The sequence below is a fragment of the Dermacentor albipictus genome, chromosome 5, assembly GCF_038994185.2.
Source record: "Dermacentor albipictus isolate Rhodes 1998 colony chromosome 5, USDA_Dalb.pri_finalv2, whole genome shotgun sequence".
Classification (NCBI taxonomy): Eukaryota; Metazoa; Arthropoda; class Arachnida; order Ixodida; family Ixodidae; genus Dermacentor; species Dermacentor albipictus.
In genome coordinates, this window is record NC_091825.1 from 166,401,276 (window position 1) to 166,417,715 (window position 16,440).

Sequence of the window (16,440 nt, forward strand, 5' to 3'; positions counted from 1 at the left end):
CCGAGGCTGTTTTTTTCCGGCAGTGTACACAACAAAATGAGCAAATAAAATAAAATCCACATGCTAAACAGTGGCCGATGCTGATGACGCTGCAGACCGAATGCTGCTGCTAACACGTATAGCACATAATTTAGATATCGCTCCCTTGTTTGTTTTTACTGCAAAAAGCACAACAGCCCCCCCCCCCCCCCCCCGAATCTGTATTACTTTTCATCAAATCGGCTTCATTTAAGTTTGTGCTCACAAGAGCAGCGGTAGCTCTCATATAAAAAATTAACTGAGAAATGTCTGTTTAGCCTACTAAAGCAACTATATTTTAAGATCCTAAAGTATTGTTCTGTTTTAGATCTCTTGCATAATGCCAACAACCATGTGCCCACATTGGCTTCCCAGCACCACTGTGAAAGGTAGATGTGTGGGCAAGTGTAGAAGGTGCGCGGGTTCTGTTACAGGCTGTGCTTATTGTCTGTCTATATTTTACATCAGCTGTGACAGTTAACTGCCTCAAATAGGAATGTATACAGCGTACACATGGCTAGTTATCCGTTTTTCGCATTCATGAGTGACAGCGGCGCTGTAAGCTGCACGTCATTTATCAGGAGCCATGTAGGTGACAACAGTCACGTCTCTTGAGGCAATTATGATACAGTGAAACCTCGTTACTATGAGCAGCATGTTAACGAACTTTTCAAATTTACAAACTTTTTAGAAATCCCCTGCTGACTTCTTATAGTTTCAATTATAGCGTTCTACATTAGGGATAGTGGGCCGAGGAGGAGGCGCGGGCAATGTGCACGCGTGAAGCAGGAAATCCGGAAAGACTTTGTGGCCACGAGGCGGTGCTGTGGAGCCTTTCACCTGGGGCCCGCCGTGCCACCGCCGCACTCGCGCATTGGCCTGTCGCCTGCACGCATCCACATATTTATGCTGTTCTGTGTTTTGTGCGCGCATTTGTTATTTAGTGTGTACTTTTTTCTCTGACCGATGAGGTGATATGACGAAGCCTCGTTGGAAGAACTACTGCTTCACTTCCGGTTGCAAAAGTGTGTACAGCAGCGTGCAAAACGCGCTGAAGTTGTTTGGTGTCCCCGAGGACGACGAAAGGCGCTGTGTTTCGGATCGGAACATTCACCGTGCTGATAAGCCCCTGGAGCTGTGTGTCAGCTACAGTTCGAAGAAAAGTACGCATTTCAAGACTATGTTCACGTCATTGAGGAAAAGGCAGTGCAGATACCACATTTTCAACTCACTTTCACTGGACGCAGAAACTGGTCGACAGAGCAGTGGGCTGCTTATAAATTTCCCAGCTATGGTGGTGCTCTTTATGTTCACGCCTCTTTTGATAGTCGGTCTCACGCCGTCATGATTGAAAAGACTGTCTTCATGAACTCCGGAAGTACACAAGGCAACGTTGCCTGCCGGATGTATGTTTGCCATAAGTTAATATCAGAACCACTATGGCACACCGTGGAAGAAGTGAAACAGGTGCTGCAAGACTCTTTTCATCCTGTTTTACAGCGAAGTTATCTGTGGCTAGGATCCCGGAATTTCTTCATGACGTAACGTCGACATAATACTATCATCATCAATGGCTCATACATCCATAAGGCAGAGGCCGCAAGCACTTACCAAAGGAAAGCGAACAATGCATACATTCTCTGGAATCATGCATACAACATACATAACAGCATACATTTCAATAAAGAACAAGCTTAAAACAAGCATCCGAATGACGTGCATAACTGATGATAAGACACTCCTACGCCTACATGCAATGCGAAGCACGTAGCGCTCCCCGCATACGTTTCACGGCAAAGATTACCGTTGTGCTAGCTGCCGCCGCGGTGGCAGCTTGACTGTTGTATACGAAGCAGGGAGTGATGTAACTACACTTTTGTAAGTTCAAGAAGAACCCACCTAGCAAATGATTTGTGTTGCGATACGCACGAATCATGGAACAGCAGCGAGCATACGAGGTGCAGCTAATTTCTCTTCTCTCTGGCTCACTCGTTGTAGGTGCATGAAGTAGCGGCGTAAGCCAAGTTGCAGGCTGTCAGAATGTAATAACTAGGTAAAGTGCATGTGAATGTCGCCACATGAATAATTTCAATCTATGTCGCGATGGGTAATCGTTCCAGTTGTTGTTTACAGCTTCGCTGTCCAACAACTTTTACAGCATGGATTGGAGCCCCCCTTCTTTTTATGCGTAAATAAAGCGCCCACTGTAGAATTAAACCTGTGTGTACGCTGAATGTTTCCTTTTCTGTGCAGGTTCCGATAAGCCAGTCGTGCCACCCATGTGTGCTTGGACTCGCATGTACCAATGAAACTTAATGAACTTGTGTCCTTGCAAAAAAAAAAAAAAAAACCCCGAAGCAACTCAGTTTCTTTCCCCCCTTTATCTCTCTTCTGTATATTAGAGAATGCGGTAGAGCGTACTAAAATGCGTTTTTCCAGCTGGGCCAGGAGACATCCAACGGGTATGCATGCATAAAGTGCCCAGGTGAAAGGTGCAGCAGTGCCACCTGTACATTTCTGGGAAAACTGCTTCACCCTTCCCACAGCCCACTATTCCTAATCTAGTACACTATAGTTTCCTCCCCCCCCCCCCCATATAAAAATACTTCAGTACTACGAACTTCAGAGTAGCCAACTTTTCAGAATAATGATTGTTATTCAGTTTCCCTGTGATGCTAACAACGCCTCAGTACTACGAACTAATATTCTGAAATCTGGAGATTCTTAAGATTTTACGTGTATTTTTCACGGCAGCTGAAAGAGTAGGCTAGCAGCCAACAAGGCACAGAGAGCGGATGTCACGGCGCATGGGTTCGGAAAACCTGAGACGGCACTCGAGAAAAAAGAATGTGGGCGAGAAGAGGCGACGGCACATCATTTGCGAGCACATTCTCCGCCCAGAAAAGGGTCGCCTAGTAACGAAGGCATGTCTCTTCCTTCTTTCACCCTTCTTTCTGCGTACACCCCTTTGCGCTGCTCTCTGCGGCTGTACTAGCTAAACGCGCAGTGAAATGTAACCTCTGTACTCGCGGAGGCTATAGACGGTCACATTTTGCACTTTCGAGATGTGTTGTTTGTGCACGCTTGAACTTTCAATAGTTCAGGTGTCCACACTGAGCGAGACAGTTGTGGTGTCCATAGCAAGAAAAGTGAAAAATAAATAAAAAGCAAGAAACAATGCACTTTGGAGGCGACATAGAGCTACCTTTTTGTCGGTAGTTTTCATGGCGTCAGCGTCTGTTTTGCACACGTCACTCTTATTATATGGTGCTTCGGTGGTGCGTGGAGGCAGAATTTACAGAAAATAGCAACAGCGCATGTCGAGAGCCAACAGTGACGTTTTCGTGGATAGCGCTTATGGTGACGACTTATGAACTGATGAACGGAATGGTTAATTTTGGGGCTTTTACTATCACAATCTTTCAGAATAACGAACAATTTACCGCGGTCCCCTGAAGTTCGTTATATTGAGATTTCACTGTATACAGGACAGTGGTGGCTGCAACAAGCTGATTCAATTGTATGGCCAAATACTCTAACACATGCAAGGCCGTAATAGAGACAGCGATGGATTGGCCCACCAGTACCCAAGATATTGCAGCCTGCCGCACTTCTTTTTTCATGTAATTTGCTCTGATGGAATCAGGAATGACGTTAGATTGAATGAAAGTGGTACCTCCAGCAGTTAAGGCCTCTTCAAGTCTCTGCTTTTGCACTGTAGTGTGTCAGTGACAGCTTCATGGAACTAGCATGGGAAGATGCCAGAATATACACTACCTATCCTTTTGTGGGGAAGCAAGCTTGCATTCGCAGGTGTGTTATGCAGCGAAAATGCTATGTGTGTGTCAGAACACCGCAGCAAACTCAATGAGATCTGTCAAGCTTCCTATGTGCCTCCTGCGGTCGTGTGCAAGTCTGCCCTTCACAATGGAGGTGGGAAGCCAATGTGCGCACAGGGTTGTTCTTATTATACAAAAGATCTATAGCAGGACAATGAAATTTTAAGCCTTTAAACAGCTAAATTATCTTCTGCAATTGAAATAAAAAACCTTGTGGGTGTTGCAGCACACAATTTGCACTAAAATTGTTCCAGATCGAGTAAAACTGAAAAAAAAAATCCTGAGAGGACAGCACAATATTTGTGAATTTTATTTCAACTTGTACTGAAAAAAAAGAGAAAAAAAAGAAAAAAGAAAAGCGCTTTGACACATTAGTGTAAGCGTGCAGATGGAGCATTTATTATTGCAGTTTATTCACTCAAAAGTCCAGACAGCTCAGCAAAGTTCATCAAAAGAGGTTATGCCAATGAGAGGAACAAAATGGAAGAGCAGTTACAACATCGGCGCACATTAAACGCTACTGGACTTGTTCACTGCAGCACACCAACGGTAGAGACAGGCAAGGCCTGCGGCTCTATCCCTAGGTGTTGCTGCTTCATTACGAAGTGTGTTTAATTGCGGCTGAATTGCATGCCCATTCATTTTCCATACTTGACAGTTAATCAGCTTTTCATTCTTTATTTTCAACTCTGGTATTGTGACACCACGCTAGTGGGCCAAGCCGCGCGCTTGCAGGATTGCTCATGTTATTTCACTGTACTTGCAGCCAGAGCATCAATGAACACTGAAGTCCTAAACTTGCAGATACAAAAGCAGTACGAGCATTAAGCAGTGCACAGAATGCAAGCGAGAGCAAGAGAAAACAAGCACAACACCCTATCGTGCGAAAACTTGATGGGTGCTGTGGTGAGTGGAAGAAAGCAGCACATGGAAACAAGTCGCGACATGTAACCTGGTGATCATGCCTGTCCTCCGTTTTCACATTACATGCATGCGCAACCTGTCTTCCACAATTTCGGTTCGCACATTCAAAGCAAGAATCCAATGCGAAGAGAGCAACCTCAGTTCTCATTAATTGCATGCATGGAGCTTTATTATCAGGTCTATTGAACAACACTACAATTAGCAGATCTTCAATTTTTCACATGCAACATGTTTCCTTGCAGATGCAAGAAACCTGGGAAATTGCATAGTAAAGAAAGGTTGTTTTAGAGGCTTGATGTGAAAATTTGAGAGTGAATGACTTATTTTTCAGGGCACGTTACTCAGGTTTGAAGTGCACATTATCCCGAAAAGAGAATTGACGTAACTTTCAGTTGCAAAGCAGCACCCCTTTCGTAAATGCCATCTGTCCGGATATCCAAAGGTGCGAAAACGTGCTGGCATAGTCTCGTTGATTCGTGGCAGCAAAGTGAACTTCACTGTTCATTAATCATGGGACAATGAAGAGGACTGTTCCATTTTAGAGTCCTTAAAGGCTACACGGCAATAATGGTCAAACCTTGCACCATACAGCTGCCTCACAACCTACACTCACCTACGCCTATGCTTGCAACTAAGCCAGATGGAAGATGCAGCCACTGTTGACAATTACTATGCATGTTGAATATCCCCTATTATCCGCTATATTTCTGGAGAAATCTTAAACACAGCAAAACATTGTTGATTCTAAGTCATAGGGACAGCAAAAAATCTTCTAATTAAGCGGGTTTTCGAATGAACCAAAAACACAAATAAATGCAACCCAGGCAAAAATTTCGCTGCAGGAATGCGCTACCTTTATTTGGCGATCTTTGGATTACTTAAAGTAATCAGGAATGCTAGCTTGCTGCGTCCTGTAGTTCGAGGCTCCAAGGGTCATGTTTTTTAGTTGGCCAACTACCGTAAAAACCCACGTTAATAAGAGTTTTTTTCCTGTTTAATAAGAGGAAAAACAGGTGTCCCAAATTTTTGCCTCGTACTATATGTGGATCCGAACAAAAGTTTCAGTCGCAAAGTTGGGCTAGAAGTTTTGGTTTCATTTTTGTTGTGTGGCTACGGCTTGACTTCGTTACTTCTGCATGGCTATGGCTTGGTTTTGTTCTTGCTGCATGACTACAGCATCGTTTTTTTATTGCTGAGTGTGCACCTTGGCAGCACACATGCAAACCACGCTTTGCGAAATGCATCTTTTTTATTCCATATTGAAGGACCAAGATGTGCGAACCACGAAAATAGCACTTGGCTTCTTTCAAGAGAAAGGTTATTTTAGTCACATAGGACATTGGCAACAGTGCAGCTGGGACCATTTGGCGTCAATGAGGGAAGCATTCACGGGTGGCGTCGACAGAATGAAGCCCTTTTCGCGTGCAGTGGAACCCGAAGAAGCTTTCGTGGCCCGAAGAGTGGGACATCCCGGAAATCAAGCTTGCCCTGATGGAGTTCGTACGCCAACAGCGAGCTGCGCATCTAACTGTGAGCGTGGTGCTTATGCAGGCAAAACTAAGAAGCTTGCAAGAGAAAAAGGGCTACCGAGCTCCGCCTTCAAAGCATGCAAGCACTGGATTTATTGCTACATGTGCCATGCTGGATTTTCCTTACACCGCCGAACTTCAATTTCGCAAGAGCTGCCCGAATCGTTCGAAGAGCTGCTTGTGGCTTTCCAGCACCACATCATTTCACTGTGCAAGTTCAATAACTTCCAGCTAAGGCAAATCGGCAATGCTGACTAAATGACAGTTTATCTGGTCATGCCATCGCCCCTCACCGTGCACAAAAAGGGCTTTAAACAAATTTATGTCCAGTCCACTAGCAAACAAAAAAACGCGAGTTACCATCATGTTGTCGTGCGTGGCAGAGAGACGCAAGCTCCCGCCCTATGTCGTCGTCAAGCGCAAGACAGTACTTAAAGGTGAGGAGCTGCCAAAAAATGTAGTCGTGAGATGCCATGAGAAAGGCTGGATGAACGAGAATCTTGCGCTCGACTGGATGCATTTCGTTCCCATTTGGCCGACTCAGTGAAGAGGCTGTTGCGCGAATCCGGCACTGAACTCGTCGTTATCCCAGGTGGGATGACGTCTCAGCAGCTGCAGCCTTTAGAGGTTTGAGCGAACAAGCCGTTCAAGGACGTGATCAAGTGGTGTTACGCAGATTGGATGCGCTCAGGTGAGCCTGCAGTGACGCCGACTGGGAGGCTGAAGCGGGCTTCGTCAGCCATGCTATGCAAGTAGATTGTGGACACATGGGCGAGCATACCAGAGGACCTGGTGCGTCACGCATTCAAGAAGTGCGGCATCTCGAATGTGCTCGATGGCACAGAGTATGAGTACCTCTGGGAAGATATGCCTGACAAGGAACTATCCGAAGAGAGCGCAGCTGAGGAAGACAGCGATTGAAGTGTGGAGTGCAATTTAAATAAATGTTTTCCTCAAGTTTTCCTAACTCGTATTATACGTGGATAAAATTTTCTTTTTTTCCATTTCTCATCCCAAAAATTTCACCTCGTTTCACATGTATATGTGGGTTCGTACTATACGCGGGTTTTTACGGTACGCGCATCATTTGAGAATTTCCACCGTGGCACTCAACAAAACTGTGCATAAAGTTCAGCGATCCGATAACTTCCCTGAGAGTGGGTGCTCGGGAGGGCTCGTTAGCGTCATCGTCGTCACTGTCATCGGACATGGTCGCATCAGCGGTAGCTTCCCTCTCCAAGACTGAGTAGCATGTTTGTTGATCATTTTCAAAGTTCAGACACTCGGCGAAGCCGACTGCACCGGATTCGCTATCCTTTGTGCAGAGTGCATTGATGCAGCCGCAATACCCTGCTCCTTCTTTATCAAGTGCACATGAATAGCCAATATCAGCATCGATGGTGCTTTCCTTCGAGAAGCCAGCGTGTTCAAAACATCGCATGATTAAAGTGGGTTCCGCTTGCTTACATGCATACACAATAAGACATATGGCCCCGAAGAGGTCAATGGAGTACTCCTTGCCGTTGTAGCAAAGGAGCATGTGCTTGAGCAGGTGGTGGCAGTAAATCTTCCTCGAGTTGTGAACGACGGCTAGGTCCATTGGCTGCGAGATCAACGTGGGGTTCGGAGGAAGAAATACCATCCTGATAGCTTTCAGGTGTGGGATGTCACTATGCGCTGGGCAATTAACAACGAAGAGTACATTCCTGCCTGTGGCCACGTACTTGCAGTCAAGCTGCCAAGCGTAATCTTCAAATATTGCACCTGTGACCCAGGCTTTCTTGTTGTGCCGGGAGATAAACTTATCTCTTGGTGGCAGCCATGCATTTTTAAAGCAGCAAGCTTCCCACTCTTTCCAACTACGAGTAGTGGCAGCTTGTGTTTACCGCACATGTTCGTGCCAAACAGAACAGTAATTCTTTCCTTGCCCTGCTATCGACCCTTGACCGCGGTGTCCTTCGCTGCGACCATCTTGTGGGCAGCATCTTGTAAAAAAGGGCTGCCTCGTCAAGGTTGCACAAATCGTCTGCACCGTACTCACTAAGCAACGGAGCGAACATGTGTTTCTTCCAGGCGTCGACAGATGCTCTCGTTTGCGCTGCCGCTCTCGCCACAGACAGCTACGAAGGTCATACTATTGCGCTCTTTAAAACGGCTGAACCATCCATTTCTACACTTGAACTCTTCATGCCCAAGTTGTAGAGCCAAGTCGGCCTTCTCCCGCAGTATCGTTCCATTGACGGAAAGGTGGGCTGCGTTTGCTTTATGCAGCCAGCGAAGTAAAACTGATTCCACATCTTGGTACGTGGGAGCCCGTACTCGCGACTGCTTCGAAGAATATGTCTTGCTGTAGGCCCTCCAGTACCTTCGACTTGTTTCTCAATATTGTGGACAACGTTGAGAGGGGCATGCTGTGCCTTTCAGCCAGCTCGGTCTTGGAACACATGCTCTTACCCACTTCTTGGATCAAGCAGAACCTCTGCTGCAGCGTTAAAGTCTTATACTTTGGCATTTTCGCACAGTTCAGAAAAAAAAAAAAAACACCACACTAGATGCAACACCCCTAACCACCGCACACAAAGAAATGGCGCAGACTGGCCTTGCGTGCACACACGTTGCCGCAGGCGCGAAGAGAGAATGGGCGAATAGCAGCCAGTGGCAGCGGCACGGAACCTGCACCAACACTGCGACCGCTGCGACTGCGAAGAGTGTGCAGAGTGGGGACAAGAGCATGTGACAAAACCCCGTATGCCCGCTGCATTGCAGTGAAGCAAGTCTTCTCCTCCGCAGGCGTGTGTTTCGGCGGTGCGCGGGGTGTACCATGGACTGATTTTTGTGCTAGCAGTATTACGGGTTGGGCGCTTCGTCTATAATCGCGATTGCTATGTGATGTCTCCTCGCAGATCCGAATGGCCATCGTTTCGTCGGGGTTTGTGGTGAAATGGGGATCGGGAATTGCCGCATAGCACCCCAAATCTTCTAATTAACCGGGCTGGCCTAGGCCGTCGGTTTGAATTATCCGGTCAAATTTACATTGGAAAATATGGGACTGTAGAAAACCTTCTAATTATCCGGGATTTCGAATTAACCGAGTTCGAATTAATGAGGTTTTACTGTATAATCACACAGTGCCACAGGGAACCAAGACTTTTATGAGAACATATAAAGATGATACGCGTACTGTTTAAACATAATGAAGCCTTGATGTAACAAAGCCATCAATTATGAGTATGTTAAATTGTGGTTAGACCTCATTCTTAAAGCAACAAGCAACATCTACCACACAAAGCGACAGATAAACTGGCCTGTCTTAGTTGCCTAGAAGGCATACCCTTGGTGTTAACCAATAAAATGGAATAGTAGCTATGACAGGTCCACAGAGGTGACATGTGGTCAGCATATACAGCAGAACACAAACAATAAAGTATGATTATAGTGACGTTAATTTGTCTAAAAATTAGTTCAGTATTAGAAGAAAGCAAAATGAATTAGTTTACAAACCTTTGCAGGTTACTAAGAGCACCTTTCCTTTCTCCCATTAATATCATTCAACCAAAACAGCTGAAACAAGACTACAACAAAGCGTATGTTCATTATCTCATTCAGGACAACATATGCTGTTGCTGTACCTTCGCCAACATGCAGCAGTGCCTTGTTTCCAAGATCCCTGAGAGGTACGTCATCCTTGGTGGCAGAAGCAGTGATCCTGGTCTCGCGACTTTTTGACTCCACAGTTATCTGCCGCAATGACTGCAGAGCAGCGAATCAGAACAAAAGCAGAAGCAAAAGGTCACTAACGTTTCAAGAAACATTGCAACAAGGCATCAGATGAGACAAGGTATTATACAGAATGACACAATTAAAGAGTAAAAATATGCCAGCGTTACCGTACCTCTGTGCAGCCCGTTTCCTCTGGCGTTGCTTCTACAGCAAGGTCGAGAGGCAAACCAGCCTCTGTGCTTGTGTAGGGTTTTTCTTTGAGTAGAAAAAAAAAAAAGAAGAAAGAGTAAGTTGAGCAAATTGGTTACTTCTAACATTGTCCCCTTAGGCACATCATTAAATGCAATGTTAAGAGAGAGAAAGAGAATGCTAAAAGGCAAACAATGGAAGTTTCAACTTAGTAACGCATCTACAGCAGTCTTTCTTCGGAAGACTTATCTTAATAACCTACCTACAATAATTTTTCTTCAATTTCCTACTGACATCAAAACACTACATGCCAAAGCACGCATCCTAGCACAGAGGAGGAATGCAATAAAGAACAGGATGCAAGCGCAGCATGCGAGAGTGCATATCGGTTTTGCTCACACTATCATCTCATATCTCATAGATTCGCTCATTCATGTATTCAAAAGATGTCAAAAGAAAATGAAAACACATGTGACAAACAACAGGGTGTCTACCAAGTTTGCATTCCCAAATTCCCTAAGTTTTCCAGGTTTTCCCTGAGCGCCTCTGCAAAATTCCCAGAGTGATGCAGAACTATGTTTTATGTCAAGATGGGATGAAACCATATCGCCCGATGCTGTCACTCTATAGTTAGCACATTAAGAAAATTAAAAAAAATAGACTTAATCCAACTTGAATACTAAGGAGTAGTGGTTGCGCTATTCAAAAAGAGAATAGAATGGAGGGTTTAGTAAAATGCACAGCAAATAAAATGTCTTCGAAAAAAAAAATTGCAAATCGAGTTGGACACTCTCAAATACGAATAAAAAGGAGATGCACGCAGAAGCAAATATTATCGAATATGAGCTATTTCTATCAACTGATAGCAAGCTCAGTGGTATGAGGCCCGAACTTTATCCCAATTGAGAATCTCTCTCAACAGCTCGTAAGTCAACCACAACTGTCCTGACATACTCTCAGCCCGTGCACGAAGCGTCAGTGTTGTATTGCACTGCTTTAAAGAGTTTATTTTAGTTCGGATGAGGGACATCTGCATCTCAGCATCAGCCAACAGTTTGTTTTTTGAGCTCAAGCTCCTTCAAAACGGCGGCAGCACGCTTCCTTTCCCGTTCATTCTTCAATGCATAGGTCCTTTCTGTTCTTGTCCTTCCTCCACTCCTTCGACCCATGGACCATTTGAAGCATCTTCTTGGTCAGTTGCACAGTCCACATCCGATTTTTCGTACTCCCTCGGGGGTGCGAAAACGTCCGAAAAATCGGCCAGTTCGAAAAAATTAATGCATGTCATTTGCAGCCCTTAAGGGCTCAAACCACCACAGGCACATTCAAAAATACCCTGAAGGCCTGTTAATACATGCATTAGGCATATCGGTGCTCGTACTGCGACAGGAAATATCGGGTGCACGCGTGTATAATTAAGGAATACATACTGTGTCCCGTGGCAATAGCCCCTTCCCATGCTTGTTATGCTTCACTGCAATACTTTTGCGTATGCTTCACCAAGTAACATTTCAGTACAAAGGCGAAGCTGACTTTCGGGAACCGGCATTATACAACGCACCATGCTTTCCAAGCTTCTAAGCCAATCGCGAGGATCGCAAAGGCGGAGTCCATGCCAATGCTGACAGCAGCGAATTCTTTCAATAAAAAACACAGCACCCAACGACAAGAAGCTTCATAGCGAACATCGAAGCAGCTAGGCCTAGCGTTGCCGCAGAGGTGGCTACAGCTGCCAGCGGATCTGCGTGCGAGAGAGCCGGTTCGAGGCGACAAGGTAATCAATATGGCAGCGGTGGTGGCTTTGATTAATGCCGTTTCGGACCTGCAGTCACGGCAAAAAGTCCGGAAAATCGGATGACGAAGAGTTCTTGGGTCATAAATTTCAGACGCTGTGATACATTGACTCTATGGGGTACATAATGGTGCCGCGAAGCCGTCCAAATTATTGGAAATCCGGAAAGTCGGTCGTTGACAGTACACTGTTAACTCCTCCAGCCGACGACAGGACGTCAAAGACAATTTATTACGATTCCTGACTTACTCGAGCCAGCATTACCGCGACTTCCGACCATTTTAATAAAATTACACCTAATTCTCCCTAATAGAAGCACAAATTCCCTATGTTTTCCCTTAGTTTTTCGAGACTACTCAAAATCCCTGAGAATTCCCGGCTTTCCTGGTTGGTAGACACTCTGAAACAAACACAGATGAGCTGTAAACTCCGTTTGGCAATTTCTGGTAGACCATGGTAGTAGGAAACCGACACAAATACAAGTGAGGTCAGCTAAGGTGTGCTGTGAACAATACGATTAAAAAAGAAAAAGACAAAAATCACTCCCTTCCAGGTCTGAAGCTATAATAAATGAACTGTGCTTTTTGCCCAGAAACAGATTGGTTTGTGCACACAATGGCTGATGTGTGCATGGCCAGCAGTTACAAGACTGTGCATCTCTCTCTTTATGTTTAAAGAAGCCTTGAAAAACTTTTCTAACTAATCATAGAATAGCCTCACTATTAAAAAACCTCATCTCATGAACAAAACTTTTTTGCAAAACTTTTTCGAATCCTTCAACTATTGAGGAGTTATCGCAACAATTTTGGTTTTATCTCTCTTTTTGTCTCCACTAGCCCATTGGAAGCTACACAGCGGAGCAGCCAAGAGGGCAAAGCCCCAGCCAGAAGTTGAGTGTCACGATGGTGAAAGGGCACATCACAGCACCCCTTGACGGCCACAGCACACTATGCTATGCAGCATGCCGCTGCCATCTCGGTGGCCATGCATAGTTATGCACAGTGCAAAGTTGAAATGATCTGCCTGTTTGAGATTACACACATTTTTTATTAACTCAAAATTAGCAATTATTACTGAGACTGATCTTGTGCTTTTGATGACACTGCAATTGAGGAAGCGAGAACAAGCAATTTTTAGCTGTTTTTGACAAGAGCTTGTAAATTCCCTACTGCATGCAGTACAGTAATATTCGGCTCACATGTTCACACCAGCCTCTACAACAGATTGGCAACATTTTTTACCGTGTTTGAAAGTGTTTCAGAGCCCCTTTAAATTTCATCAAAGAACCAGGGGCCGTATTCTGTAGCGGTTCGCTTTGGAACCGGTTCGGTCTGGCTTACGTCACTCGGAGAAAGAGTGGAACGGGGCGGCGTGACGGGAACCAATCAACGAGCGGCGGTCTGCCAGAAGATCACGTCATCATTTTTGTTTGTACTTGGGGGACGGTATAGCAATTGAAGGATGTTGCTGGTTTGATAAAAAAACATTGGCTTGTATAGAACACTTGCAAATATTATTTTCAGTAATAAATGTGAGCTTATGGCGCAGACGGCTACTGGGAGTTGTAATTTTATTTGTGTTGTTTTCTTATTTAGTTGCTAGGTGGTGTGCCATACGTTATGCAAACAACTTGCCTCACTTTGTTTACGTTTTGGACTTGTTCGTGCGCGGAAACTGAAACGATGTCGTCGCACAAGGACAGGTGGCTGGGTCCTCATGTTTCAGCGAGACAGCGCGAAATACTCGTTTCATTTGTCGAGGAGCACCCCTACCTAGTAAAGGCGTCGTGTGTGTTGGGCCAGCAGCTGACGGCGACTTTCTGTTGTGCCGTGGATGGGAATCTAACGCATCCTTTTTCTTTGCCCATACCCATAATGGCCTTGGCGACGGCTGTAATGATCCGGCTGACCGAAGGCTGCAACAGTGCAATCGCTTCTTCATTCCCGATGCACTGTTGAAAGCTCCCGGTGGCAAAAAACCGCAGCGCGCACAGCACTTTCATCGTAGTGTCAACACCACGAAATCTTTGAGGTGCGAGATGTTCTTCCAGCTCATCGTAAAGACGTCGCACTATGTCTTTGGAGAGCCTAAAATGCTTTCGAAACTCTTCTTCGGCCATGCCGAACGCGTTGCGTTGTTGTCTTTCGGCGCTCGCCAGCAGCACAACCAAAGGAGCCGCCATTGCCGTCTCTGTCTCGTTTAGGTGCCGGCTTGTCAGCTGGCGCGAGACTACCCGGCAGCCACGGTTGCCCTAGCAACCCTCGACATCATGCTCGCCACCGCGTGTGACCCTCGAGCGAACCACTTCTCCGCGGTTCCTCTCGTAGCAGGGAACCGGTTCCTTTCCAGATGATTGACAACCTGTGTGACGTCAACAAAATTTGTTGTCCCGCCTACCAGGGATGACGACAACGAAGCACCGACCAATGGCAACAGCCAAACCGAACCGGTTCCAAAATGAACCGCTACAGAATACGGCCCCAGAGTTGCTTTCATGTTCGGTTGCTTTTTATTTCATTCCAATTATTTGGAAGGAGACATATTAAGCAGACTGAGCACTTAGTTGCACAGAAGTTCAGGCCACACAGGTTTATGCACTTTTTCTTTCCTTTGTGGTGGCGTTACGAAAAGCAATAAACAGGTGAAATAAATGCACAGCTTAGTGCCAGCTATCAACACATTTCAGCAGCAGTACCCACATGCAAAACAGTGCACAATGTCCAGGTTTGGCACCACCAACCACACCTGTATAGCTCTCAGGATTGCACCTTTGCATCTAAGATGGGACTTGATATTTGGCAGAATGGAAGTTGGTACACCACTATATTTGTAATCTTTGTTTTTTGTGCAATTGAAAAGCCTGCGCTCCTCGATTGTGGAGAATGTGGTTTTTAGTAACTCATCCAAGCAGTCTGCACTAACACTGTATCAGTCCATGTTTAGTAATAGCTAGAGGTGGGCGAACATTGACTTATTCAAGTACAAATGCTAGTAAGTCGGCTATTAAATTGAATATTGAGTAGTCAAATGCTGCCGCATATATCTGCAACTGGAATATTTATTTCAGTATAATTATTTACCACTCCTCTTACTAACTAGTGCAAAAAAGACAACTAACCACTGCGGACAACACAAGATCACTCATTGTCATTTAAGGGGTGATGCGGCAATTGAAGTGGTCAAATTGTCAAAATTTTCAATTTTCTGATTTATTCTTTCTCGCGGTCCACGGACCTTTCTTTACCTTGTGGTGAAATATAACAAAATATGCGGTATAAATCGAGAAGACAACCCTTTCGAAGAGTGCTATCATAAAAAATTGCGAAAAAATTGGGCTTCGGAAGGCCTTGTCGCACTGCGGATCGCCCAGCTATCCGTTGACGCACCGCCACCATCTTGGTATCATCGTAAAGAGGAGCGATCGAAGCTAAAGTATAGCGAAAAAAGACAAATGCCGCATTGCGATTAGGCGTAGCAGTCACGTGGAGCACAGGGCGCGCTCCTATTGGCTGCTGTAGATTTGAATTGCTGATGAACCTCTCTCACGTGCCTTTGCAAAGCAGCGAGCTGCACGTTCCGATCAACGTGATTGACGATCGCGGTAGCTCATGCACCTTTTCTATGATGAGCCCCAAAGGAATGAAGTTCCGAACGGCCCGCGTGTACGGAAGACCACGAAAGGCATGGAAAAGAGGGACAAAACTACTCATAGAAGCGGATGCCGTTGAGCTTGTTGATGAGGCATGACTGGCGTACGTGGGTGACTGGGAAAGCGCGACTGCGAGCGACGGTGAATGCACGTCTGCTAGCGACGGTGGAGGTGCGTCCACTAGCGACGGTGAAGGCGCGTCCGCTAGCGACGGTAGAGGCACGTCCGCAAGCGGCAATGAGTGCACGTCTGCTAGCAATAGTGACGCTACGTCCACGTGTGGTCGTGACGGCAACGCGTCATCGGCGGAACAGAAGTTTTCGCGGCAAATATTCAACTGCGGATTTCAGCTCCAACTCCACTAATAGAAAGGTTACGTAACGAGAGACAAGTGCGGACATTTTGAATGTGCTGTCACCTGCCTCTGCACGACGGATGGATGCACGATGACCAAAAAGGCAACTAAGGTGCACAAAACTGCTGCAAGAACGGAAAAAAACTACATCAAAATGTAGAAAAAGAAAATTTGCCCTCACCGGCAAAGGACTGCATTCCAGGCCAGGCACGTACCCCTGGGGGGAGGGGGGGCTACCCCCCCCTAAACTAAGCGGCATACCCCCGACCCTCGCCACCACTCCTCACCCACATTCCTACAGCGCTGCCAAATCAACCTTGAGACTTGACATTCTATTCGGCGATCAACATTTTGCTGCCTCTTTCACTCTTTTTGGATGGTGGTAGTTAGAGGCATCTCCTGGGGTGCGAGGGCCAGTTTTCTCA

At 45.8% G+C, this 16,440-nt stretch overlaps 1 protein-coding gene across 2 annotated transcripts in view; it reads right to left on the reverse strand.

Moving 5' to 3' along the window:
- Positions 1–16,440, reverse strand: part of Tsc1 (tuberous sclerosis 1 protein hamartin) — a 125,298-nt gene that overhangs the window by 68,712 nt on the left and 40,146 nt on the right. For both annotated transcript variants that reach the window (XM_065451127.1, XM_065451128.1), the window contains exons 10-11: positions 10,203–10,285; positions 9,940–10,060 (exon numbers count right to left, since the gene is read on the reverse strand). In XM_065451127.1, the coding sequence (XP_065307199.1) occupies positions 9,940–10,060; positions 10,203–10,285 (204 nt within the window). The remainder of the gene's footprint in view (positions 1–9,939; positions 10,061–10,202; positions 10,286–16,440) is intronic.